This window comes from Helicoverpa armigera, chromosome 8 (assembly GCF_030705265.1).
Source record: "Helicoverpa armigera isolate CAAS_96S chromosome 8, ASM3070526v1, whole genome shotgun sequence".
Lineage (NCBI taxonomy): Eukaryota > Metazoa > Arthropoda > Insecta > Lepidoptera > Noctuidae > Helicoverpa > Helicoverpa armigera.
The window spans coordinates 12166805-12193680 of NC_087127.1; the positions used below are offsets into that span (position 1 = coordinate 12166805).

General features: G+C 38.2%; 4 protein-coding genes and 1 non-coding gene across 7 annotated transcripts in view; 4 read left to right on the top strand and 1 right to left on the bottom strand.

Moving 5' to 3' along the window:
- The first annotated feature begins 79 nt into the window (after nucleotides 1–79).
- Nucleotides 80–3955, top strand: LOC110379219 (uncharacterized). 3 transcript variants are annotated; one of them, XM_021338769.3, is made up of 8 exons: nucleotides 80–293; nucleotides 636–737; nucleotides 1331–1516; nucleotides 1816–1911; nucleotides 2105–2310; nucleotides 2639–2815; nucleotides 3128–3385; nucleotides 3785–3955. In XM_021338769.3, the coding sequence occupies exons 2-8, from the start codon at nucleotides 711–713 to the stop codon at nucleotides 3882–3884; spliced, it is 1050 nt and encodes a 349-aa protein (XP_021194444.3). In that variant the 5' UTR covers nucleotides 80–293; nucleotides 636–710; the 3' UTR covers nucleotides 3885–3955. The 3 variants fall into 3 exon arrangements, with proteins under 3 accessions (XP_021194444.3, XP_021194446.3, XP_063892026.1); XM_021338771.3 differs by lacking the exon at nucleotides 636–737 and having other exon boundaries at nucleotides 3130–3385; XM_064035956.1 differs by lacking the exon at nucleotides 636–737 and having other exon boundaries at nucleotides 81–293; nucleotides 2663–2815.
- Nucleotides 3956–4222: 267 nt separating this feature from the next.
- On the top strand, nucleotides 4223–6432 carry LOC110379224 (uncharacterized). The gene is made up of 5 exons (XM_021338780.3): nucleotides 4223–4404; nucleotides 4898–5053; nucleotides 5264–5356; nucleotides 5643–5785; nucleotides 6133–6432. Exons 1-5 carry the CDS (start codon nucleotides 4357–4359, stop codon nucleotides 6326–6328), a joined length of 636 nt encoding a protein of 211 aa, XP_021194455.2. The 5' UTR covers nucleotides 4223–4356; the 3' UTR covers nucleotides 6329–6432.
- A 536-nt stretch (nucleotides 6433–6968) lies between these two features.
- LOC126054163 (U1 spliceosomal RNA) lies at nucleotides 6969–7132 on the top strand. Its single transcript, XR_007510740.1, has one exon. It is a non-coding gene; the product is annotated as a U1 spliceosomal RNA (small nuclear RNA).
- A 1236-nt stretch (nucleotides 7133–8368) lies between these two features.
- LOC110379220 (probable ATP-dependent RNA helicase DDX56) lies at nucleotides 8369–12683 on the bottom strand. The gene is made up of 10 exons (XM_021338775.3): nucleotides 12410–12683; nucleotides 12009–12233; nucleotides 11593–11855; nucleotides 11153–11413; nucleotides 10658–11000; nucleotides 10401–10498; nucleotides 10035–10176; nucleotides 9599–9835; nucleotides 9218–9296; nucleotides 8369–8477 (listed from the first exon to the last, which is right to left on the bottom strand). Exons 1-9 carry the CDS (start codon nucleotides 12467–12469, stop codon nucleotides 9228–9230), a joined length of 1698 nt encoding a protein of 565 aa, XP_021194450.3. The 5' UTR covers nucleotides 12470–12683; the 3' UTR covers nucleotides 8369–8477; nucleotides 9218–9227.
- A 1032-nt stretch (nucleotides 12684–13715) lies between these two features.
- Ubr3 (Ubr3 ubiquitin ligase) overlaps nucleotides 13716–26876 on the top strand; it is a 63548-nt gene continuing 50387 nt past the window's right edge. The window contains exons 1-2 of the mRNA XM_064035937.1: nucleotides 13716–14289; nucleotides 26089–26302. Coding sequence (XP_063892007.1) covers nucleotides 14073–14289; nucleotides 26089–26302 — 431 coding nt within the window. The 5' untranslated portion in view covers nucleotides 13716–14072. The remainder of the gene's footprint in view (nucleotides 14290–26088; nucleotides 26303–26876) is intronic.

A 26876-nucleotide genomic window follows, 5' to 3' on the forward strand; every position in this document is an offset into this window, starting at 1 on the left:
AACCTCTTATGGTTTCTATCAACATAAAACTCCTTAGATAAAATAAGGTTTTAACCTGACCCAAACGCCAACCACTGCCATCTCGATTTGACATATTCAATATCCATCACAAAGTCAGATCCGTAGAAATCTAACCAAAAAAAACAGTATTGTTATATATTATAGTAAAATCTAAAGTGTGATAAAGTATATTAATGATACCGCAAAGTGAAAATGATAAATATAGAGAGGGCTAGAGTAACACTCGCGCCGCTTGCATGGCGGGGAAGTCTGTAAGCTTCAACACACATTGTGTAAGTAATTACAATGATTGGTGTCTGTAGTCTTATCCAGTTTAAAGACGGACTGGGTAAGGCACAGGGTAGTTTTTGGTTTTCTGAAACACATAGGTACATAAACTATTTTGAGCCCACTACTTACAAACTGACAACTGGATAATATATAAACCACTAGCATTAATTCATTTAGTATATGATATGGAGACATTTTGTGAGTAAATAAACTGACAACAAATTGTATAGGTCGTCTAAGTTGAAACACCTGAAAGGACTCGCCCCGCCTTACATTTTCGTGTTTTCGAATAACTTCGTGAGGTGAGGAATACCTAAATGATGAACTAACCCTTTGACTTCCAGAAGAAAACCACTATGTAAGACTATTGAAATTCCCATGCAATATGTAAAAAGCAACGTGTTAAAGCGAAGGAACAAATGAATTCTACAGGAGTCACAACATTGGTAATTTAAAGATCTACTTTAAATCGTATGGGATAAAGTGTGACTGTATTGCAATATCAGATTAAAAATAAAAGAAAACAATAGATTCTTTCATAACTTTTTCAGAAAATTATTATCTTTATCGTTCAAAATTTCGAAAGTTTCTTCACGGTTTACCCATGCATTTAAAGTGTTCCTTGAATTAGCAATTTGTTCATGAAAAAGCACTACAATCACTCTTCATCTTAACGATTACTTCCTAACGTTAAGTCTAACCGTAGAGTACATGCATACCGAACAATACAAACAGTGGGGCAATGCAACATGTGAATTAAAACTTTTGAAATTAGGACAACGCTATTGTTGCGAGTCCTATAATATAGTCTCCAGAGGTTGGGCAAGATAGATGGTGTTTGTTTAGATGTCTAACTTTGAGTAGTCCAGAATCTGGATTGTGACATTCTACTTCCTTACATAGTTGTTACATGTCACGCCAATATGAAGTAGAATTTTGTTAGAAGACCTTAGATTTTTAACTGTGGAAGTTGTTCATCAATTATTTTAATTACATATTTAATTATACTAGTTGCTCCTTAATGAACCAATTGTCACAGAACCTATACGACTCAAACCTTGAAGCACTAGCGAAGTGGTTGAGCTGCAACGGCGAGATATGGGGCGTGGGTCCGACGGCGGTGTTCGCGAGCGCCGCCGCTCTCTTCCTGTACAACGAGCTGGAGGCCACCGTGTTCATCGCCGGAGACCAGGCCCATGTGTCGCTGCTGGAGAAGTGCTTGATTGTAAGTTGGAGGAGATAAGCTGTTATTTTTAATGTGCTTGAACAAAACAGTGATGGGATCTTATGATAAACCTTCTCAGCCGTCAAAGACCTTTTATTTTTCATTTCCCAATTTTATTTGGATTCGGCTCAATATGTCTTCCGCTTCCATTCTTCCTTGTCACTTAGATGTCAAAGACTAACTTAAGTTAAAAATAACTTCCAAAAGTGCATCCACATGTTTCCAGGCGGATCAGACAGATAGAAAACCGCACTTTTCTTACGGATTAGGCATTTATTTCATTTGTTTATATTTCTCAGTCAACGATGGTCCTCGGCATGCTGGCGCTGATGATCCACCTGTGGGTGTGCTCCATGCGCTTCTTCCAATACTACCTCGACACGCTTATTAGAGATGTAAGTATCAACTTCATTATATTCATTTTTAATCTTTATTTGTCCAGTGCAATGCTCAAACTTTCCCCATGTGAGAGGAGGCCTGCTGCCCAGCAGTGGGACGATAAAAAGGCTGTAACGAACGATTTGATCCAGTCGAATGCTCAAGAATAAATCACTTAACATATCTAGATTTATATTTATTTGTCTCCAGAGTCCAAGCGTGCTGCTGGAGATGACGACAGCAGGGTTACTGGGCGGGCAGACGGAGCTGATGCCGCTGGGCCCGCTAACGCGGTTCCTCCGCCAGCAGCAGCCGCAGATCCACATCACTGTCTGTTGGTTCCTCTCGCTCTGCTATGCCGACTATGTGCGCAAGCACTACTGCCAGAGGTTCAATATGCCGTATTTGGAACAGTGGTTGGTATGGTTCATTACTATATCTTTTTTTTTTCGAGCACGATGTCTTCTTGCAAAGGGAAAATGGTTCTATTTTGCGAGCAGCCATCGTGCTATTTTTTTGTTTGATTTTGTTTACATTCTTATGAGGTAACATAGTCTGTGCCAAACAGTGGGGCGATAAAAAGGCTGACGATGATGATATTTTCGTTGTAGTTTCAAGAAGGCTAACTATGATAGTTTCCTGCTCACATCAAAATCATCAATCATGACAAAACATCAAACCCTCGCTACAAGTTCAGATTTTTACAGCATTCATGTTTTAGTGCTTTATATTCACGTATCTAAGGTGCACAATTGTGTTGGGGATCAGGCAAACCGAGCTGCAAGAACGCGCCACGGAGCGAGTCAGCCTCACCATGGAGAAGGTCAACAGCTTCGTCGGCTCAGTCCATCGGCGGCTGCGAGGGTTCGCCCCACAAGGCCAGCTGGAGACCAACACCAGGGTTGACGGGGCCACTCATACGTAATGCTTTTACTTATTTATAACTGACTTCTCCAATTATAATTCACCTTTCTATGAGGAGGAACTTGTAAACGGCACAGGCTTTACCCATTAACTTGAACAGGTATTATTATATACGCAGATGATGCAGATAGCTGCTGAAGTAAACAATCCCCCTTTTCCGCACTATAAAACAGTACTTTCATTTACATCAGCAGGATGTAAGGCCCATGGATTACGTGGTCTAATACAACTTGAATGATGAGGCATCCGACAGGCTTTTTTTTTAGAATAGTAGCTTATCGTTTATTTAGGCAAAGCGTTGTTAACTAGAGTGAGATCGCGTCTCCCAAGAGATCTTCAATGGACGTCAGCGGCACCCTCAGCGGGATTACATCTGAGACCAGCGAAGACCAGCGGCCTAACGAAGACCAGCGGCCCAGCGAAGACCAGCGACCCAGCGAAGAGCAGCGACCCAGTGACTCCAACGCGGGTCTCAGGAAGTCACCGAAGGAGTTCAGTGTCCATCTGGTCGGGCAATCGAGTGAGGCCACCGCTGATGCATTTGAAAAGCTACGAACTTTTATCCAGGTAGGGATGATCTGATATTATGCGACAAATCATTATACCTAAAGTTCCACTTAACGGAATTCAAATATAGCCCAGGAATTAAGTTCTTTCCCTCATGTAAGAGGAAAGCTGCGTGGAACAGCTAATACCTAATGTGATATTGCTGTGCGTTTAAACGATTATGTTCATATCATGCGCATATATGGATAATGGTTTTAATGACAACCTTCTCCAAGACCGCCTTTATGGGCCCCAAAAATTTCATAATTTTGCCATAATATGTGAAAATTGAATTTATTGCCGTAAAATATATGTAGAATTTGGCTTTAGCAGTTTTTGTCAGTCCAGCTATCATTTTCGTTACAATATTAGCAGCAAAAATATTTTCATCAGGAATTAATGTTTTATATCGGTTTGCAGGCAACGAGATGTGCGTGTACACCGCACACCAGCGTCTGTGTGCCTGGAAGTGGGGGGACCCAAGATGGAAACCCTTGAAGACTTCCCCTGCAGGGTGTAGATCTACAGGCTATGGGCTTCGACACAATTGTACTATATCTTGGTTCTTTTAATAAAATATTGTTTTACCTACACGTTTTTTTTATTTTTAATCAAGAGACAGTTTAGTTGGCGCAAGCTGCTGTTACAAAGGAGCGACTTACAACCGTACCAACTAGCTAATAAATGAATTATTACATCGGAAATGACAACTTGGCTCAGGGTATCAGTGGAGCTTACAAGTGAAGGGTACAGAAGGGTTAATATGCATGCAGGTTTTAGCTAGGATCTCATTAAAATTACTAGAGCCAAGGTTATCCATATCGCTTATAAAAAACACTGTCAAGTCAATCAAAATGTTGTTTGGGAAAATGTCAAAACGATCATGGTGACATAGGAATTAATATTTTTGTGTAAATCAACAAAGAAAGTCTAACAGATTACATTACCAATGTTAAATTTCGTTGTCAACTATTTGGATACATAAAATTGTGATGTGGAATACCTCTATATGGATTTACTTGCAAAAAGAAGGATATGAGGTGAGGACACAGTTCTTGACAACTTCTCAGGAAGTAAGGGATTATGAAGTACAGGATAAACATACGTTAAACTACCTTTTACTCTCCACTGACTATGCTGGCATCAACCTGCTAACTCATTATGACCCCAAGTATGCGAGTAGTATGGCCTTACCTACTTTACATTTCTTAAGCAGTTATATACAATGGTAGACTCAGATTTCCACATTCTAATGTGTTACTATAGGTATACGCTACATACATTACGCTATATACATTCTAATTCGTCTGATAACTACTCAAGAGAATTAGGTTCTTCCAGATAACTTTAACTGCCTTTTCCATTCCCATTTTTCCCACAATATGTATATGGATTACAACGTAACTACGATTACTTACGTTGCAAAAACACAAATTAAGTGGTTAAGGGCGGTCATTTTGGAGGCTGTATTTTGGAAATTTTTAGCCTTCTTTGAATAAATGAATTTTTATCTTTATCTTTTACTGATTCCAGTTATTGGAATGGGCCAAATGTGGGGAGAGCTTGTTGTCAGTGGTGCCGACAGTGCTGTGGGCGAGTGGGGCGGCGGCGCTTGCGCAGAGGGTGCTCTCCGCGCTCTTTAGACGTTTTGTGTTCCGACGCGTGCCACTCTGGGAACTTATTTTACAGGTAAGCATAGTTGTTCTGCTTATCGGGTACGTAAATGCGAAAATTTGGATATTGCTGTACCTCCACGATAAAACGGCCAAATTACCTGCAACGAAATTTTCCATGCTGAAGGCGATTAAACCTACTTTATATCCGACTTATCGTGAATTAATGCCTTTTATCCAGTACTACCATAAACTAATCCACTAAAATCAATGGTTTCTCTTCCAGCACCTACTATTCATATGGATGGTGATATACAGTCTACACTTTTGGGTGATGCTTGTCAGGCTCCTGAAGAGTATCGTTGAATACTGTTTCGAAGTAAGTTGATATCTGACCTTATACGAAGTAAAAGTACTGTAAACTACGAGTACTTCAACTTTTAAGATCTGGTAGACTTAGACCCTTTTGGTGAAATCCCTAGAAAGACTCAAAAATCTCAAGGAGTACTGGGCCGATTTGAAAAATTATTTCAGTGTTAGATATCTCTTTTATCAAGGTACACTATTCATTATCCGGGAAGCGGAGTTGTTTTCGCGGGATGAGGGTGAAACCGCTCGCTGAAAACTGATCCACTATACTATATCTCTTAATATGAATGTTGCAGGACGAAATGGTAATAATGTCAGAGGACGACCTGGAGAGCCGCAAGATGATGCAGCAGTGGATGATCTGGATGTGCGGCGTGGCGCCACTCGCCTTCTACATCCAGACGCGTCCCCGCCCCGAGATGCCGCCGCTCATGATATGGTACATCATAATATAACCCTTAGATAGAATGGTAGATCGATCGACAATCGAGTGATTTCTAGTGTTGCCAGAAATGAAATTATAGTAAATTAGAGACGTGAAACATTGACACTGCCTGGCCAACGTGCATGTGCAAATACGAGATTATACAGCAATTGGTACTCGTTGGAACAACCAACTGAGCCTCAACGCACAACTCACCATCTACTGAACTCAGGATCAAAAAACGTCCAGCTCAAATGATGATGCATAACCCTGAAATTTTCTACAACCCCTTTTGAATTCGGATCAGTTCATTTCTAACGCTTACAGCACCATTCCTAATAATATGCTTGTCTGTTCTACAGGATCACCACAAGTCCGTGGCAGCGTCGCGAGATGGGGCCCTACGGCTATTACCTGAACCGGCCTCTATCCACCCTACAGTCGTCTACAAACGTGTCTCTCAGGCAACAGGCGCTCACGCTGCGACGAGCCTTCAGCGACTCCAAGGTCATCATCAAAGAACCGCCCAAGAAGAAGAGATATTCTAAATCCGTCTAACTTTGTTGTTATAAGAATATTCAAGTTATAGTCTAGTCCGAACATTATTGTAATCGTTGAGAATGTTATAAATCTGTCATTTTTTAAGATAATAAAATGGTGAATCGTGGATATGTGTTTCCTTGTATTCTGTAGGCAAGTAGACATTATATACTCATGTTAATTAGAGCGTATGGAACTATGTCATGGCACGGCAAGGCGGCGATAAAATTACCTATACCTACGTGTAGGTCCATAAAATTAATTGTTTGTTGCAGCCTTGCAGCAAAAACATGCCAAGCAAGCCCTTTTAATTTCCCGCTCATTCGGAACTCAATTTATTGCTATTGCCAGAATGTATGACAGTTGTCTGATGTCATTTATTTTAAACAATGCGAGGAATTTTACGAGAAACCTACCTAATTAATTAAATACAAGCGAGCCAAAGTACACTAAAATTAGAATTACTCGTGAATACATGATTTTAATTTTAAATGGAAAATTGAGATACTGATTAGTGCAGTTTCTATGCATTTTCATAATGGGTAACCCAAAATGATTCGCAAAAGTGATAAGAGATGTCACTATGCCCTACAATTAGAAGTCGGTGTTAAGATTCTCGGGAGCGGGTATATAAGGAGGTGGCTGGTTGTCAGACGTCATACTAACCTTGCGTAGGGTGTACCGTGATCACGAAGGCGGTTGCCCCGGGCGGACTCCGGCCATTGCACTGCGGCCGGGAGTAGTCCGTCTGTGACTATCCCAAATAGGGGTACGTCGTACGTGTAATTTTTGGTAGTTGGACTTGCGTTCTGCGCGGTCCTCCGTGATAACAATAGATAAATAAGCAAAATAAATAGGTTAGGTGTGGATGACATTTGACTCATATGACTTGGAATATGGTAATTTGGATATTTATGATATCGCAGACAGTAGGTACACAGGATAGGTACGGTATAGGTAGGACAGGATACACATGCACAAATAAAATGTTAACAAGTTACAGTCGCGAATTATTTCCAGAATAAAAAATACCAACTCAGAATATTAATTAAAGCAAGCACACATACCACGAAATAGGTACTATAAATATTAGCTGATGTAAAACATAAAATACAGATCTAACTACATGCAATAACAGCTGATAAATAGTGACCGAATATGACTACGAGGAGAAATCTACAAGAGCATGCACCTGTTTTGAGAGCAGGATACGTAATGTACCCAATGGTGGGATCTTTCTACCCCTAGAATAAAACAATAATTGACCAATTCAAAAAGCAGATAGTAGGAACAGATTAGTAGTCAGTAGTCTTCTACTACAGGCATATTGTTTTTGTCTAAAAGAGGATTCTGTACACACTACTGTAAACAAATTATTGTCACAATAAATTATTCTTATTCATATTAAATGGGCCTTTTAGTTCTGTCAGGAGTCGGTAATGGTAGATGGTTTCGCCAAAATGTTCAGCTTGTAAAACTAGCTGCTATTATTATCTAATCTTCGTTTATTAGGGTTGAGTTGCGTTCATATTGGAAACCAACTCTAATATAATAAGTAGAGAATTAGAGAGTGGCTCAGCTACGTGAATGGAGCTTGTACTGAAAAAGTTTACGTATCAGTATCTCAAAATAATGATATCGTCAGAAATTGCAGTTCTACTGTGTCGATTGGAACCGTACCTACCTTTAACCATACATGTATGCCAATGCTTCCCTACGCTCTCCATTATATTGAAGGACTATTAAAATATAGTCAAAGACATACAGCCTCTTCACACTGGCGGATTTTCCGAGCGACAACACCCGGACGAACAGGCGATGTCGCGGTAACGAGACAGCAAACAAGTGACCACTGCAGGACGTTAAAAAAATCGAGCGGCAAATCTGCCAATGTGGAAAAGCTGAGAGGATTCACTTGAAGGCGAGTACTAACCGTTTTTTCAGATTTACTATTCATGGCGGACCGCACAATGAACACATATTAGTACATCGACATGGACTAACGGAAAGCGAAAGCTGTTTTAGATTTAAAATCCCCATAAAAAAGAAAATAAACACTTTTTGGAAAAATAAACATAATTTATTGTCATCAATGCTACGGTGTAACATTGATCGTACTAACCGAACTGGTGGTTATACTAAATATCTCGCGGAGACACCGACGCAACTGTGTGAAAGAAAAACACAACATGAGACATGCTTTATTTTGTACATGTTAGGTACAACAGTAACATTTAGGCTGGAACTGCACTTTGCTGAACAAACCCCGTTTAGAACAGATGATTACATAACGACGATTAATATTTGAGCACCTCCTCAAGTTCCTAGAGTTTGTTTATTTTATATTTCAACTAGCTGTTGCCCGCAACTTCGTCTGCGTGGGCAAGTTTCATACAAACTTTCATCCCCTATTTTATCCCCTTGGGGGTAGAATTGATCAAAATCCTTTCTTAGCGGATGCCTACGTCATAATATCTACCTGCATGCCAAATTTCAGCCCGATCCGTCCAGTGGTTTCAGCTGTGCGTTGATAGATCACTATGTCAGTCAGTCAGTCACCTTTGAGTTTTATATATTTAGATATGATAAATCAATTTTTATCGAAATGGTGCTGGATATTATCAATATAGCGAAATAGGTGATAGTCTCTAATTGGTAACGCATATCGATTTCGATACTTTTGAGAAAAACGTATGTACCAATGTGATAAATATCAATTTTGAAAAACTTCTGAGCAAAATCCTATGACTCAAAAAAAAAGAAATAGCTTTTGATAACTTTAAGTTTTATTAAATTCAACGTCTTATACAACTGCAAGTGTTGTTCCAACCTTAACACAAGTGCGTATAAAATGTTCGTATAAAAACATATAGTATTGTCTATAAGTTCATCCGTTCGGATACTAACAAAGTGTCTGCTACGTGTCGCCCGCGGTCACCGCCTTCTTCTTCACGTCGAAACTCTTCAGGGGATCGTTTTGACGAGCCTGGAACAGAATTTAACATTTGATTGGTCATATTCATTACATGATCTAAAATTACGGTAACATTCAATATGAAACTGCTAAGCAAGCAATGGGAGTCAGGGGATTGAAAAATGCTAACATATAAAATGATTTTACAAAATTCCATTTCTTGGTAAGAAAATATTACTTTTATTATTTACAGATGCTGTAAAACATTTTCAACAGCTACTTGATTTTTAAACCATCTTGTATTCACCCACTACAAGGCAAGGACCTCCTACCCAAACTCAGCATAAAATAAATAAATATGCATGCAAACCCACCTGGTACTTATGTCTTTTAGCACTGCCATACTGGGCGTTCTGTTTCCTTTTCTTATGCGGTGCGGGCGCGGGTGCCGCCGCCCCTTCCTGCTCATCTTCCACTGAGTCTTCATTCCTCAAGGCTGCGGGGAGTAAGTACTCAGGAACGTGAGCCAAGTGGTGTTGGACCTTGACAGTATGCAAGGCTTTGTCTCTTCGTAAAGCTGCTAAGTCTGTTGGGTTCTCTTCGAAGTAGCCCTGTGAAAATGTGAGGGTTAGTTTCAAGTGTTTTTGGAGGGGAATTTAATTTGTGCTGGTGTGTGAGGTATTCAGAGAGAAGATTAGTCGTTCTTCAAAGAGATAAGTAAAATAGTTGTTCATCATGTGGAAATACTAGTATGTATAATAAAATGTAATACTGGTTACAAATATATTTTTAGTGTGAGATATAATTTACCTGCAACTTCTTACAGTTGAGCAGTTCCTGTTTGATCTCTTTGAGCCTGGCTTCCCTGACAGCTATCCTGGTGACAGCTCGCCACGCGTCCCGGGACCGGTAACGGAAACCTTCCACCTCTTCGAGAGCAAACTCATACTTTCTGGAAAATACGAAAAAAAAAACAGAAATAATAAAGGAACCCATGGCAAGATTTTATTGCCAGCACATTTTTCTTGTTGCTTTATGCTTCAAACAGACACCTATGTTTTTAACATACAGCGAAAAAGAAAACAACTAATATGATGCTGTGTTCGGAAGTAGAACATACATTTCATTTCAGTATTACAAGACATCAATTTAAAAGTGAAAATACATGAAACTTACTGTATGACTTTCTGTTCCTTGAAACCTTTTGATAAATGCGCCTCTACTGCTTCCATTAACTGCTTTTCTCTTATTGACACAAATGATAACACTGAACCCTGGAATGAGAAAAGAACTGAATAGTTTCTATTTCATTCACCCATTTCTACATTTTTGTAAATTGGTATATGTAGAACATGAGCTAAAAACAAAACCATTTTATGAAATTTATAATATAGGAGTATTACACATGAATTATAACAGTATTGAACATTTACCTGATTCTTCCCCCTAGCTGTCCTTCCAGCTCTATGCACATAGGAGTTCACATCCAATGGAAAATCAAAATTAATCACATTTGACACGTGCTGAAAATCTATTCCTCGCGACACACCGGATTCTTTGTCTTTCTTCCGTTTTGAAGCTTGTTTCTTCTTTTTTCTTTCTTCTATAGGCAATATACCACCGTCAGGTTTCTCTAGAGCCATTTCATCTGATGCTATGATGATCTGATACCTTCCTCGGTTGAACTGGTCTACTGATAAACATCTGACTGCTGCGGGGAGCTCCGAGTTTAGAACGCAGGAACCTATTTTAAACTGTTCTAGGTATAATTTTAATCTGAAACAAATATAGTTGATCATTATCTTCATCATTTCTATTTGAAGTTACTTTAAATTGTATCTTTACAACCAGATTAGCTTTAATCCTGGAAATAGTGTGCAGATTTTGCCATAAAAACACACAAGTTAACTAAAAAGCAAGCTACTTACTTATAACACCTATCCACAGTTCTGACAAATATGATACTCTTTCCCCTAATAAGGTTGAGCTTCAACAGAGCATACAATATGGCTGCCTTATCATCCTCTTCAGCAAACAGATGGTAATGCTGCAGTTGTGTTGAAGGTGCTAGTTCTGGTTCCTCCAGTTTTAGAGTCACAGGGTTCCGGAGAACAATCTTTTTCAGACTTAGGACATCATCGGAGAGTGTGGCTGATGCTAACACCGCTTGGTATATTTTTGGTAGATGTCTGTAAAAGAATATACTTAGTATTCATCAAATTATTGAAAAATGTTAGTTTTATTGGTCTGACCATGATTATGTGATAGTGATACTATTTCCACTCAACAGGTTTAGATTTATTCAATTAATCTCTACGATTAATGGTTCTTCTATGGTTATCAGACTTTAAAGTTTTAAGTAACTTACCCTAACAACTCTTTGATTTCATCTTCATATCCAAATGAAAACACCAAGTCTGCTTCATCCACTACCAGCACAGCCAAATCTTCCTTCAGCCTCATGTTGTTTGCCTTCAAATGTGCCAGTGCTCTTGATGGTGTTGCCACAACTATGTCTGGTTTGTCTGACAACAAAGCCTTCTGTGTTGGAGTGTCTCCGCTTGACGATATGTCTATGCATTTCACTTCTCTCGCACATTTTGTTGTTAGATCACTGATGACAGATGTAATCTGAAATTTTTCACTAGAAAATGATATTGTATTGTTAGGCCTTTATATTGTATAACATGTGGTGACAAAATTATTGCATTATGTGGATTCCAGTCTCACAATTTTTACACCAATATAAACAATTTTGTTGATAGAAAGCATGTGAGCTCTCACCTGTCCACACAGCTCTTTACTTGGCGACAATATAAGAGCCCTGATGCACTGATGTGTACTCGTGTTCTTTAAGTTCAATATTTTCTGGATAACAGGTATTGTGAAGGCCGCAGTTTTGCCAGAACCTGTTCTAGCCCTCATCAACACATCTTTGCCTTCTAACAGAAGTGGTATGGCTGTTTCTTGGATTAATGTGGGCTCCGGCCATGCCAATTGCGATATAGCCTGTGAAAATAGTGCTGTTCACAATTGCGGAAATAAATAATTACCACGCGTGATCAGTAATCGTATGAGAAGTATTATTTAGCAAGTTTAACATGTAACAATGGATCAAATTATAATGATCAGTAGTTAAATTAAATGATAAGAACTATCAATTGATATTGCAGTGTCGTATTTACCTTCAATATCCGATCATCAAGTTCCATTTCATGAAACATAACCTTTTTCTCTTCACCCATGTTTTGAGTCGCAGAATCAAAATTATTAAAATGATTAACCTTCTCCCAACCAAACAACAACTTGTAACTTGTACAACAAATTAATTATCGTTTCCTTTATGTAAGTTAGGCTTTACACTGATACACGATAAAAATTCAAAACAAATCAGTATTTTATTTTCACGTGTTAGGAATTTTTTGGCATGTCGCCGCCATTTGCAGAGGTTAAGATTATTGCCAGTTAAAAATCGTAGCCTGCTCAACATACGGCTAAGCGACCGGATACGCAACACCATTATCCGGTCCAAGACGGGCATACTCGATGTGGGCAATAAGTCTGCGAAGTTGAAGTGGGATTGGGCGGGTCACATCTGTCGAATGCACCCGGACAAGTGGGCCAATATAACCACAAAGTGGATCCCGGAGGATGGAAGGCGACCGAGAGGGAGACCAAGGAAACGCTGGAGGGAAGACTTGGACAGCTTCCTCTCGGACTGGCCTCAAGCAGCGAGGGATAAAGAAAAGTGGAAGGCTTTGGGGGAGGCCTTTGCCCAGCAGTGGGACAGCACAGGCTAATAAAAAAAAATCTTCTACAAGGAATAGATCAACTGATATTTTCGTTACTTATTTTTAACCAACTTCCCAAAAAGAGGACGTTCTCAGAAAGTGACCCTAAGACGATGAAGAAAGTGTGCAAGATTACAAAAATGGTGTAATTTTGTTGACCGTCTTTAAAGGTAAGTATCAGGTAGAAAATATTCATCATCATCCTCATTATGACAATTTTATTTGGGGTCAGCGTTAGCGCAGCATGTTTTCGCTTCCATACTCTGCCGTCTTATTCGTCGCCTTTTCAAAACATCTACTATATAGCTCTCTTCCTCTTCCAGTCATCGTTCCTACATTCCACCTCGCATACCTCAATTTCAATTCTCTCACACTTCGTGCTGGCATCTTACGTCTCGTACCCTCCCACTTTTGCGCAGCTTCATCACACTGAAAAAAATGGATCTTCAAAACTACGAAGCTAAAAATTAGTAGCAACTACAGGCAAAATGTATTTCGAGGGAATAAGATATGAGAAGTGGCTGCGATTCTGATGACCACGACCACGATGGCAGGTTGTAGTCGTAGACATAAAAAATGGAAATCGACGAATTGCCATTTACCAAGAATTTATTATCGTTTATACAGGGATTTATCGCAGTTGCATAATGCAATAAAGAAAACCCAGCTGCATCTGCATAAAATAAAAATGACTTATTTTTTGCACTGGCATGCTAACCAACAGCATGACACAGAAATAAAATATTTTTTAGGATGACCACTCTAAACGAATGGCCGAGTTGTTTCTGCATTGCATATTTTCATTAAAACGGTGTTATTTATATATATTTTCGATATTCAATGATTGTTTCAACCCCAACGTTTTCGTGTTAGTGTAATTTCATCCAAAATTGTGTTCGTGACTTGCAAAAATGTTATACCACAACGACGTTACGGACCGCAGTTCATTGCCTTATGTAAAACTTGAAATAGTGTTTCTTCCGTGAGTGACCGAAATATATGGTGACTTATGTGTTTAGTGTAATTGTTTCGGTTTTGTGGTGATCAAAGTGTGAAAATGTCGAATTCTACCGCTCAAGTGCTTATGAAGAAGGGTAAGAGGGGTGCAGCCGCATACATACACGCGGACTGTGAGAATGGTTCCCCACAGCATTTGGGCCCATTGCTGGACGTCCTGCTGAACCCCAGCAAGGCCATCGACGAGTGGGAGACCATAGATTGGTGCCGGTGGCTGCTGGCCGGCGGGAGGACGCCGGACGAGTTCGCTACTATAGGTGGGTTCTAGCATCTAACTGTACTCTTCAAAATACGTCTATGATAGTTTGTAGGTTATGAACTGAAGTTATAACAGTTTTATTGCACCAATTGCGTAGTTTTTATGAGTAATTGAAGCTGTAGCGCCACATGACCTTCCATTGTTTGTTGTATCAAGACTTCACTATCTGTTGATAGATATTTCCAATTCAACAAATATGGTCAATTCTTGTCTCTACTTTATGAAATAAGTACAGTTATAGAATGAGAACAGTTCAATTGGCATATCCCATACAGAAAAGGCAGTTGTTTAATCATTAAAGTTTGATTACAAGCTAATGGGGACTGACATTGACATAATTACATTATTTATAAGTAATGCATGTTGGACAATTGTTAATTAAGTAGGTCTCTGCTGCAAGGTTAAATTATTAAGGTGTTTATGGTAACCTTACAGTGTACCTACTTATGTTACTTTGTTTTGTTGAAATAATTTGCAAAATATCATATCTATAATCTATTTTTATTAGTTTCCATATAAAAAAATAAATGGATTTCATCTAAAATGGTCATCATTTTCAGTCTCTGCTAAATAACAAATATATGAAAATTTTAAATTTGTTGCTGTGATAAATTTTCAACAAAGCTTCCTTAAAAAATAATTTCAGCTTAAAATCTTAACAAATATAATAAATTGAATAGTTGCTTGTAATGATGAAAATGATTGAATATCTCTAGTACTTCTGGCCTGGGTTGAACAATTCTTTCAGTGTTAGATAGTCCATTTATCAAATCTTTTGTTGTGTGTTCATGTATGACGATGCAACAAAATCGCAGGTGGCAGCTTTTATACCAGAGAAGACCAGAATGTCTTTGTTGTATCCACTAAGCTGCTACATATTGAAGGAACTAAGTTTATGAAGTTGACTTCTTAAAGTTAGTGTATCTAACTACTTACTTCAAAAGAAAATGATAAAAATTTTAGAACAGATTGACAATGAATAAATACAAGATTTACCTCCAAATGCTTTACACATCCAGGTAAATGACCGAAAGCTACCAATCCCACCTTTTTCCCTATCAATTTTGAGTATGACTTGTTTCAATAGAATTGTTTTTTTGTTATTGCACCACATTGCCCAACTAATTCTATGTTCTATGTATGAGTCTCATGTGTGAGAAGGGCAACTGTGCCATAAAATGCTCATGACACACAATATATCTCATACTAGCCTCTGCCAGCGGTTTCACCCGCATCTTGTGGCAACTTCTGCATAGACCCGTATAACAAGCAGCCTTACTTGATAAATGGGGTTTCTAACACTTTTTTCTTTTCTGTGACTTAGCAATCTGTTTCTACAGAAACTAGGTATAATCTAACTAATTTGATGTCAGTTTTACATCAGATAAAGTGGATTAGCTGAGATGTGTGGTAGCATTTTCATCTCTTCTCGGCAAATCTTGTGGTAGTTCTTGCTGTAAGTCTCAATTTCCCCTTTCACCGTTCTCAGGTTTTAGTCCAGATTTATAGATTTGTTGCTTATGTATGGTGGAATATTGAATTTGCTCTCATTGTTTTACTTAATAAAACTGGAAAGATTCTCAAATGGGACCAGTAGTTCCTGAGATTAGATAGTTTAAGCAAACAAACAAGCTTTTGAGCTTTTTCAAACCAAATTATTTTTTTTATTTTGTAAACAACAAGGGTACAAAATAAGATATTAATATTTTATGCAGGAGTTCCAACACATTCTACCTTTCGGCGGGCATGCATAAGAAAAATAATTCATATTTATTATTACAGACTACATATTTATTAGACAGATTCAAAAAATCTTGAATCATATAACAACATTTATCTTTATAATATATATTGTGATTAGTCCATAAGCCTTCTCTACGAATAAATAAATATGTATATTTATTTACGTCTTTCTATCCTTTTTAAAGGATATTCAAGTTGAGGTACAAATTATCCATGATAGAGCCATGGTTTTGAAAACCTTATTAACTACTACTCTCTTTAGTTTTAGCAGAAGACACAATTGATTTTCTATCGTCTTATAGTTACTGTCAGTTGAAAAGACTTATCAATCCTATAAAAATAAACTATCAAAGTTACAATACAAGGAAGACAACATTATGTCAATATGTAACCTTAGTAAACAAGTAGCTATGTATACCTGTACTGGTCGCCATCTTTGACCATTTTCGCGTGTCCAATGTCACACAGATGTGGTGAAACCTTGCAGGTATATGATTCATTATTACATATCTGTAGGTATATTAATAAATTGTAAACAATCTTGAGATGATATTAAGGTAAAGACAGGTAGATATACCCAGATCGGTACTTCCCATTATGAATAGGTAATATGCTAATATCTAATTATATTGATGATAAATGACAAGGTAAAATCTTAGTCTATCATACCACATATTTATTTTCGTACGGAATGCAACAGTTTAACTACAAATGCGGTTGTTGTGCGCTGTCGGTCAACAAAATGTTCACAATAGATTCTGTATTGACATCAGGGCACCTTAAACGTTCCCTAGCAATTAAAGTAGCGTAGGTGCAGGTGCAGGGCTTCTCATTTGCCTAACCATTTTATCTGTAAATATCGATTTCCTAGAATATTCCCGCTTAGAGGTCAGATAACAGTCACTCCATGTTAAATTCATATCCGACACACCTAGATAGCGTTGTTTGAATAAGGACCTGGTATAATATTGTGATACTTACTCGTGATACCATCTTAAGGTGGCGTGATCTTACGAGATCCTTTCTGCTCAACTGAACAGCGGGCGTCTGCCCCAGGGCGATTTCGCGTAAAGCGACTCCACAGCAATTATAAAAAATACAACTAATAAGATGGAAAAATCCATCACGATAAATCATTTTAACTTCCTTATTCTTTTATTGCTGTTCTGACTTCATCGAAAATACCTCACGTCAGTGGCTTCTGAAAATTCGCTTTGTCTCAGGATCCATACACACACTCTTTATTAATTGCAACAGAAACCTAAAACGGTCGATCTTGTTTTATTGTACTTGAAAATATTTCGAAGATCAGTGCGCATGCAAGCGCAAACGTATAATTACGTCATGAATTCATGATATGTTAAGTCTCTGGTATTACGCAGAACTTTATTCTACCTGCTGTTTAATTAACCTGCAGTTGCTGCTGAGTTTTCTTTGTCTATTTCACTATCAGTACCACAAGAAACGAATAAAAAGTGTACCCGTCTCTTTGTAACAGTACAGTAAGTAATAATATAGGAAATTAATGCATATGCTAGACAATAATGAGATCTTAAAAACTCTCTAAGAAAAGATTTAAGAAGCTCAACCTCTTTCGTCTGTGGGATCCCAACTCAGAGATATGATTCCCTATTCATATATTGCCATAGTAAAAGAGAATAATAAAGTAAGAGACCCTGCAAAGTAAGCGGCCGAAAGTCACAGTAACAAACAATCAATTTGTCTCAAATGACTTGCTTCTTATTCTGCCAAATAAACAGCTGATACAAAACTCTTTTATTTTGTTTTTACTGCCGCATTGTAATGACATAAGTGAAGTTTCTTTGTCCGTCAGGTATTTGCATATAGATGAGGAGAATAGGCACAAATGCATTGGGGACTTCGATAGGAAAGGCTAGAGTGACCTAGCCAGTTCATTATTAGGCCGTTTTCTCTAGTAGCCTGTTTATCCTATCGAAATGGGACTCAACTACTGACTGACCTACTAACTGTCCTAAATCTGTTTTGAGAAAAAGTAACATGACTCCAACTTCCTAACTTGCTTAGAGATTTCTCACGCTGTCAGTAGCTCTTGGAACAAATTCAAGTGCAGATCTTCAGTGAAAAGCATTGATTTTGGATGTCATCCATCTATTTGACTTTCTCGTGTCGAATCTTAAGACGTCATACTTTTATTTATTTTTATTAATTTTATTTAGGATCTACAACAAAAGATGAACACATAACATGACATAGTATGAAAAACAATGGGAATAGTGTCGGTGTACTCCTTCACTACTATACTAATACTATAAAGACGAAAAGTGAGTTTTTGTGTGTATGTTTGTAACATCTGCACGCGCAAAGTGCTGGACAAAATTTGGTATGTAGGAAACTAACCACATAAGCAGATAAGCCGGTTTGGTTTATATTTCATATTAAGCTGACACTCTGCAATCCAGGGCCTGGATTACCACATCGCTTATTTTTATCCAAGTGCGGGATGTTCCTAATTTCGGGACGCGGGCGAAACTTTGGGCAGAAGCTAGTAATGATGCAACGCTGTTCTTTTACTATACTGTGGCAATTTGTAGTTCGGCATACCTACTAATGATTGGTAGCTCTGAGATTTCTTGGATGTCGTCCATATAATATCAATAAGTTTTAGATTTTTCCTTGACAACATCTTGCGAATAAAAATTGGCACTACACTCTGATGGCTATAATGTAGACAAAGTAGGATAGTAGTCATATCTTCAGTCGAGATGTAATTTACCCCAGCTTCTTTAGCTCAAAAATTACGGATCCCATATTTTCCGTATCTCCCAAACTGATCTTCTACGGCAAATTCCGCAAACAAAAACATATAGCAAAAAGCGTTTTCGGGAACTAGCCAGCATGATCTCGATCTCAGGAACCTTGACCTTGGCACGGACCTCGTTGAGGTCAAAACTGAGCTCCGTGAAGGCCAGAATTAGGCGGCGTCGCTCCTCACAGTAATTACTATGGCGGACTTCTATATGGAGTTTGGGACCTCCTTTAATAACATCCTTAAATCGTTATTTAATGTGTTATCTATTATGGTTAATTTTAGTTTGACTAGCTATGTGCCTTTTGCGAATTGTGTGGTCTTGTGCTCAAGCAGCTTCCGTAATTGCGACTTTTTGTTAAATCGCGCTTACTTCTTCAGTCCCTGACCCCAAGCTCCTACTCGAGAAGTTGTATTAATTTTTTCAAGACTTTAAAAATACATTTAAATTATAATATGACGTTTTATGTATATGATTATGACTTTTATAAATAGCAGCTGCTTCGATCGAACTCGAACACTAAAAAAAGTTTAAGGGCCACTTTTTTGAATGGCCTCGTGAGGTCACTTCGTTTCAACATAAAGTTAAATAAAGATATTACATTAACTTCCTTGTAGCGTACCGTATCAGCGAAAAAGTAGCCAAAATTGGATCATTACTTCTAACGAAACTATTTCGGGCCCTCACAAACCTTATAACAACTTATACTTACATGTAAATAGGCTGTGATTACGCTTCCTCATAGTAAGGTATCATTATTAGATAGATATTAAACATAATGTTGCCAGCATTAACATAATGGGGGCGCCACTAAGCAGTATTTTTTGTCACCTGTCTCACCAATGTCATCGCACCTGACTGGCTTGACCTAAATGCCAGCTTAACATTTAATAAGCGATAATAAATTGTAACGCACTCTCTTCGCTCAATGGCTAAAGTATAAAAGGTAAAGCGTGTACATTATTATGCGCAGAAAAACAAAGGCTGAGTAATATCTTTCGTGTTAAACTACGATTATTTCTGACGGGTTTCAGTTTCTATTTGATCAGCAGTTGGTCGTGATCATAATCGAGCAAGAAATACGAAAGGTTTTTATTACTAATATTTATTTATAACCTAAGGGGTAATTGTACGTGCTGACTAAGATTATCTAAACTAAGTCTTGTCCTCTGCCGATTTCGATGAGTTGAGGATTGACATTGAGCTAGATTGGTGCGATAAAAAACCTAAAATTTTCCGATGTTGGTTGAGTAATGAAAACGTAGTCCATCCGGCGAATAAAGCTGCGCTTATCTGGTTGTGGCCGTTATTAGGGGCAAATCGGTTCCTGTTGTCCCGCAAATATCTATTCCAAGAAACTAAAGTCTATCAACTGAGGTCACACTATAGGTCTTGGATACCGGTTCATTCATTTTTATAATGACAGCTCTTTATAGAGGTCAAATGGCAGTCACTCCATGTAAAATATTCGTCCACATCTAGTGAGACTGGAATTCGACCCTAACCTAGATGGGAGAGGCTAGGCAGGTCAACTAAACGTGCTCAAAGTATACCACATAGCCGTTCATAACATAATTTACAACGTTAATGCCAAATCTGTACTTGATGACGTCAAGCTGAGTAGCATGACTGGCAAATAACTTAATACCTTCGTTATTTAGCAAACGATGGTAACCATGACCGAGCCAAAAGTAAAGGAAGACAGTGATCGAAATAACGCTTAGCAATTAACAATAATTAGGGGATTTTAGGTTCCTCATACCGGGGGCTGTTTATCAGTGTAATTTCAATAACCGATTTTAATGTTAGTGTTTTTTATTTATTTAAACCAAGAAAGCCAATTGGAAGTACATTGAAAAAACATTTGTATCAACAGAATCTAACAAAAGAATATTAAATGTAACTTTGGAAGTCACGTAGGCAATAAATATTTTTTTATTTATATACGCAGAACCAAACTTACGACGCATTCGGAGCAATAAATCGAATCATCGACTCCCACGCATATGATTAAGTGATCAGTGTGATCAGACGATCCCTAAATAACTTATTCGTCGAATATATCGAACTGTGAATAATCGCTGTAACTCCTTATTTCCCTTGGGCACATGATTCAGCATTTAATTGACAAAGATCTTTTAGCGTTTGATTTAATAACGCTACCCCTTCTGAGAATTTACACGTGGGCTTTGTCACATATCTCAGGGCTTCGAGTTTTATCGTAAATTGAACCGTATTCTATGATCGTCGTGCAGTGAAACTCATGTAACTGCATACAATGTAATTTTATATGATACTGGCCGTTTCCCGCAGTTTCACCCACATGCCATGAGAGGCTAAAAAGGCATTTAATCACAGACACAAAGATTTTACTTGCCTACAATAATTTGAGTAATCACCTTAAAAACCTTAACTTTAAATGTGTTGCGAGATTGCCGGTGAGTTATATTGTGGGGTATGTGCTTAATGACACATTAAGTAGTGGAAAAGTTTGATAAATTATCGCAGACCTCCTCACAGCGGCGATAACCATAAACTACGACTCACTATCCAACCATAAATGGAGGTTTGCATAAAATTCAGAGTAGAGATCTCGTATGTACAAAAACTGTCAAGTCATCTTGCTTGCCTGACTACACGAGAAAAATTGAAAAGTTCTAACTCAATGTTACTGCACCTCGCCAGTATTATCTCAGTCACGAATGTCATGATTACGTGGCCAGAGATTTTATATCAACTCGTACGCAATTTTTTATTTTCGTATTCGCAAATGGTCTCCTCTGGTTCACACGAACGCAGGAAGGAGACAAATTCCTTCATAAAAAGTACGAGTTGTTACATTTTTAACTAAAGCTTTAAGAACAAGTTTCTTTGAAAGTGCTTTTGCTTGGTTTTCCTTGTTATATGTATTATGCCCTCGGAAATTGCATCGCAGGATTATGGCAAATATGAAAGATCTAGTTTTACAAGTCAGATAGTTGAGTACTTTAATGTGCTTTCGACATTTAAGTGACCTTGCGAAACGAGTATTTTGTCATGGATATTTATTATTCAGAATTATTGCAGATGTATTTGCTAAGTAAACTCAGCGATTCGCTAGTCAAATATGAATTACAGAAATTCTTATGGGGTTTTTATGTCAGACAAAGTACTATTTCACATTTGCCCGCAAATTGTCAGGCGGACGCAATGCCAAAGGCAAATATTGGCAATATGGTTCTGGCTTTAGCGCACACGAGCCTCATTAATAGTTGTATGGTAACAATAAATTGAAAAAACCACTTCAATTCCATGAAATATCATCTCGAGTTTATTACGCAAAAAACAAGTACGCAGGTACTGCATATCGATATGCGTCCACGCACGCCATCGAATGACTCACGAACAATTTGACAAGCATTTTGGTACTCTGATCTCGTATGCACGTTTGATTTACCCGCACATTTTGAGACGACCCCAGTTTTCTTAGCAAGTGCATTGACACTGGTGCGTTTTGTATCGGGCGGTGTTATTCACCGGCCGTGGCGGTCGTCGACCCCGTCTAACAGCTGATCGCGGTCCAACAGACACGTGCCGTGTTCCTCCCTGCTAAGAGATAAGCACCCGCTTTGTTTCTCTTATATACGAGACATGAATCGCAGGAAAACAATGTTCGATTTACCTGGATTATCTCCCAGAGTTCGTGGACCTCTTGCAAATCAGCAATTTTTAGCTAATAATAATGCCAAATTCGGTGTTTTATATCTCACATTTAAGTATTTTCATCTAACACAACGGAAGTTAAAATGACGCCACTAAGCATTAAGATACTAATCAATGTAACGACGGAAATACAGACCCCTTCCGTATCATAAATCCTGCTTGAACAAGCTGCAATTCCTGTGGAATCCGTAGGAAAGGATTCTGAATTAAAATTCCACACCGTGGTTGCAAATTGAAACTTGGATTAACCCATTTGCGATACCTAAAAGTTATAATTTTATCAATGACGCCTATAAACTTGGAATTTCCAAATACTTGACAACCTTTAGCTGGAAATAATACACACATATTGTACCAAGCCTACAATTTGTTTCGCCATTTTTTCTGTCGTATGTCTTAATTCAAGAACCTGTTATTAAGGATGGAATATTCCATGACAATTAACGTTAATTCGAGTGGAGTCCATGTTTCTATAATGCATGAAATAATGTCAACGTATGATCGTGTGGCTGCCCAAAGCGTCGGCAGCGTCACGGTCAGGGCAATAACCACTATACGTGTACAACGAACGTTGATATGAACAACCGCCCGTTCGGCGCACGCGCACGCTGCTCGTAATTATCGATGCGACGCCTTGTTGCAGACGGCTAATGTTGCGTAATGCTTTATATTGGCGTACTAATTGGCTCTATGTGTTTACTATGTTTGATAGTTTTTTTCTTCCTTTCTTGTTTTACGGTTGATAGGCAGTCTAGTTTGATGTGTGTATTTGTCACGACAACTTTGTTGCGATGTATCTATCAGTTTAACGAGAATTATGTTCATCAATACGAATAGATCTGCATTATTTACCACAAACTGTTATTCATGCCGTAAACAGTGAAAAACATGAAATATTGGATATTTATGTTCCATTCGCAGCATTCCAAGATTGCGTTTTTTCCCTGTTCCTAATATAGCGCCGAGTAAGTGTTTACAAACATTCTTTTTGAGAGTTCACTGACAAAAGTGTGCTATTTTTGGAACCAGTAAAGAATATTCCATTCTTTATGTTAATTTATTTCTTTCCAAAACTCATAATACTAAAAATACCACACTTCTTCTCATATCAATTTCTAATTCTGTTTAAGTACAAGTGTATCTCTACCCATTCAAGAAAATGCACTGCATTGGCAAATTGGCAATCATCAAGCTCACAGATTGGGGTCACCTAAGTTGCGCACATCAAATATTTAAGTAGCCTTTTGATATTGAGAACCGTTGCCAAATACTAATATCGAATCTTTTGAACAATGAGAGTCGTGTATATAATCATTTAAAATCGTGTTGCAAACCAACGCAGTTCCCGGAACTTGGAGTTCTACTGAACTGCGTGTTCTTGGAAAGACTGACATAGATGAGTTACATCGTACTAGATACGTAATAGATTGTAATGATGATGAGTCTGTTTATTGTACTCGGCCCTCTTTTAATAGACCGGGTTCATCCTCATGAAACCTAGTCATTATTGAAGCAATTTATTTCTGGTACTTTGCCAAACGTTCAGAATACTCATCCGCTTGCTCTTGCATTTCTCAATTGAATGATAAGTTGGAGATTATTTTAGCGTTCGTTTCAATGTTAACGCACTGTGCTGACCTTGAGACATTAGGGCCATTAGCTGGAGATCAAAGATCCATTCAGCGGGGAAGTGACCCTGACGACTTGTGAAACAAGTAGAATCTATCAGTACGAAGTCAAGGAGATATATTGCCGATAAGGAGTTTAGAATCCTATTACGTTCTAGGATTTGCTAAAACTAAAAAACGTGTTGCTTTTTTGAAGTGATGTCTGAGTTATTTTTGGAGATGAACAATTAAGGAAGCTGCAATGTCGAGTTAAATAATACTGCTTTGCACAGTCAGTGATTGCGTGTTGGACTAAGAAACTATAATTCACTCGATGCTATAATATAATCTTGACTTCTGACAGAAGTGAAGAGAGGCACGATAACAATAACAAGCAACGCCAAATACGCTACTGCTTTATAAGATGAGGATGATAATAGATTTATTTCGCACGCGAGGATCTAGCTATCAATTGACGCAACAAACAGTGACGTTTTCATGCATTTGAAAAACATAAAGTGATAAAACATTTAAAAGATCACATTAATGCTAGCGTTTGCAGCGATGTCTTCTTTTGGAAAATCTAAACCTACACATAAGCCTTTTATGAATAGTTAACAGATCAAATCTATCGGCATATCACGCCTGTATTTGAATCAGATTTGTAATGGTCTCAAAAACATTAATGACTCCATTGTAATTACATGAAATGACTTGGCCTTTTTGATACCGGGGTGGATCAGCCATTGTTGGCTGGTGTTTTTCTGGCAGATGTTAATAAAACAATTCTGTATATGAGATTTTTTGAATAGAATCTGGGAGTGATTAATGTTGAAAACGTTTAGTCATTTTGACTGGAATTACCAGTGTCTGTGGGAATAGAAATGTATTTAGAATGAAATTGATACCGCACTGCAGAGCCTAGCAAGTTTACTCCCTAGCTAGACAAAACTGCAGCTGCCGAATGCAGCAATTGAAAAATAAAGTTTGTCGTGACCTAAAAACGATTAAGGTCAAGCCCCAGATGTGACTGGCAATCTCTTAGATCGGGTCCAAAACCATGAAATATTCCAAACCACAAATCGTTTCTGCTTAAGGAAAACAGAAATATCTAGACGGGTTTATTATTATTGCTTTTATTAAATTTAAAACAGCTTAAATGTAGTTTTCTAAGAAATTGATGCAACCCTTACTAACGAGTTGGCCACACTCATGCAACTGAAAATACGACTGTTTGTATGTTAACTACTAAGTAAACTCAAATAAGGCGGTGATGTTCCGAGACTCCCTAAACAATTATTTTGTTAGTTTCGGAGACAACATCCAATCCTATTTTTACAAGATTTTTAATCTTTGTTTGGATAAACTGCTAAAGTCTGAATAGGAAAACTACAGGAACTCAAATCTCGATAAACGCAAATCACTTCAAATTGTGCATTTAAATACTTTGTCCGCGTACCTGTTATTTAGATAAAACTGCAATGATTAAATTAATGTGGTCAACAGGATATTGTACTTGGATACTATAATGTATTTGGATTTTCCTTGTCTTCTGATATTTGTGTATTTTCCGCAGTTAGCTAAACAATGACTGTACAAAAACGTGTTTATATCAAGTATTTGCATGTATTAACTTTGAGACCTTCTTAAATGTCGTTTTTTTAACGTCTTTATCTAGTTGTTAACAGTGAATATATTTTCAGTTCTGTTTACCTTAAGTCCTTTTGTTTTTGTACAATTCGCGTTTTTCAAGTCTTTGGAGAGAGACTTCAAGAAGAATCATTGAATTCATAGTTAGTTTAAGGGTCCTCCTTTTGTTGGTGCAACTCCTGATCCTGTCTATCATGTGCCGGTTCTTAAGATTCATTTATACGTACCTCACCTTTAATTTTAGTGAAAAGTGGATTCACTTCCACTGAAAATGTATCACATACTTATCTGCATTTTTGTCCACAGTCCGGAGTTACGACAAACACGACAAATGCGGGCTCGTGTGGATACCGCGCGTTGTTGCGTACCGATGTCGCACGTGCGGCATCTCGCCCTGCATGTCGATATGTCGCGAGTGCTTCCATCGCGGCGACCACTCGACGCACGACTTCAACATGTTCCTGTCGCAGGCTGGCGGCGCTTGCGACTGTGGCGACAAGTCCGTTATGAAGGAGGATGGGTGAGTAACTATTGAAACTAAGCTCTAAATACTATAAGGGAGAGGCTAGATGGCAAGAACTTATGTCCTCCGGACAATGCATACCAAGCTTAAGGTTTCCAATTCAATACATTGATTCTTTGAAATCCTTTTGAAGTAAAGGATAATTTAACGTCCTTACTTTTTGTCTCGATCGAAGTAAAACCGCATACCTAACATTTCAACAATACCTTTGATGAGTCACATACCACAAATACCTGAAACTTGTCTCATCACGGTCGAATCACCTCGTTACACCACCACAATGAAGATAAACTGAATTGTTTTATTTACTTAACCTTTTACGGCGACTGCAATTTGGGATGTCACATCAGGGTCAAGGCTGTCTTGTCGAATTTTCGCAAGTCGATTGTAATGGCGACGAGGCGTCCTCCCGGCGCCAACTATCTGGTGATGCTGATAATAAAATATTTTATATCTCGCTGAAGACAGTCCAAATTATGAAGGGCCAAAAATAGAAGCTGTATTCTTTAAATAAATGTGACGGATCGGTCTCGCTTGCGCAATATACGTGGTTTTATATTGGGAATTGTGC

Bases quoted from the DNA above. Each gene is read 5' to 3' on its own strand.
- LOC110379219 (XM_021338769.3), top strand. From the start codon at position 711: ATGAATTCTACAGGAGTCACAACATTG. The intron at 738-1,330 runs GTAATTTAAAGA...CAATTGTCACAG, and splicing joins CTACAGGAGTCACAACATTG to AACCTATACGACTCAAACCT. The intron at 2,311-2,638 runs GTTGGTATGGTT...CACGTATCTAAG, and splicing joins ATGCCGTATTTGGAACAGTG to GTGCACAATTGTGTTGGGGA.
- LOC110379224 (XM_021338780.3), top strand. From the start codon at position 4,357: ATGTGGAATACCTCTATATGGATTTACTTGCAAAAAGAAGGATATGAG. The intron at 5,054-5,263 runs GTAAGCATAGTT...TTTCTCTTCCAG, and splicing joins TCTGGGAACTTATTTTACAG to CACCTACTATTCATATGGAT. The intron at 5,357-5,642 runs GTAAGTTGATAT...TGAATGTTGCAG, and splicing joins TCGTTGAATACTGTTTCGAA to GACGAAATGGTAATAATGTC.
- LOC110379220 (XM_021338775.3), bottom strand. From the start codon at position 12,469: ATGGGTGAAGAGAAAAAGGTTATGTTTCATGAAATGGAACTTGATGAT. The intron at 11,856-12,008 runs GTGAGAGCTCAC...GAAAAATTTCAG, and splicing joins GTAAAGAGCTGTGTGGACAG to ATTACATCTGTCATCAGTGA. The intron at 9,836-10,034 runs GTAAATTATATC...ACATTTTCACAG, and splicing joins TCAACTGTAAGAAGTTGCAG to GGCTACTTCGAAGAGAACCC.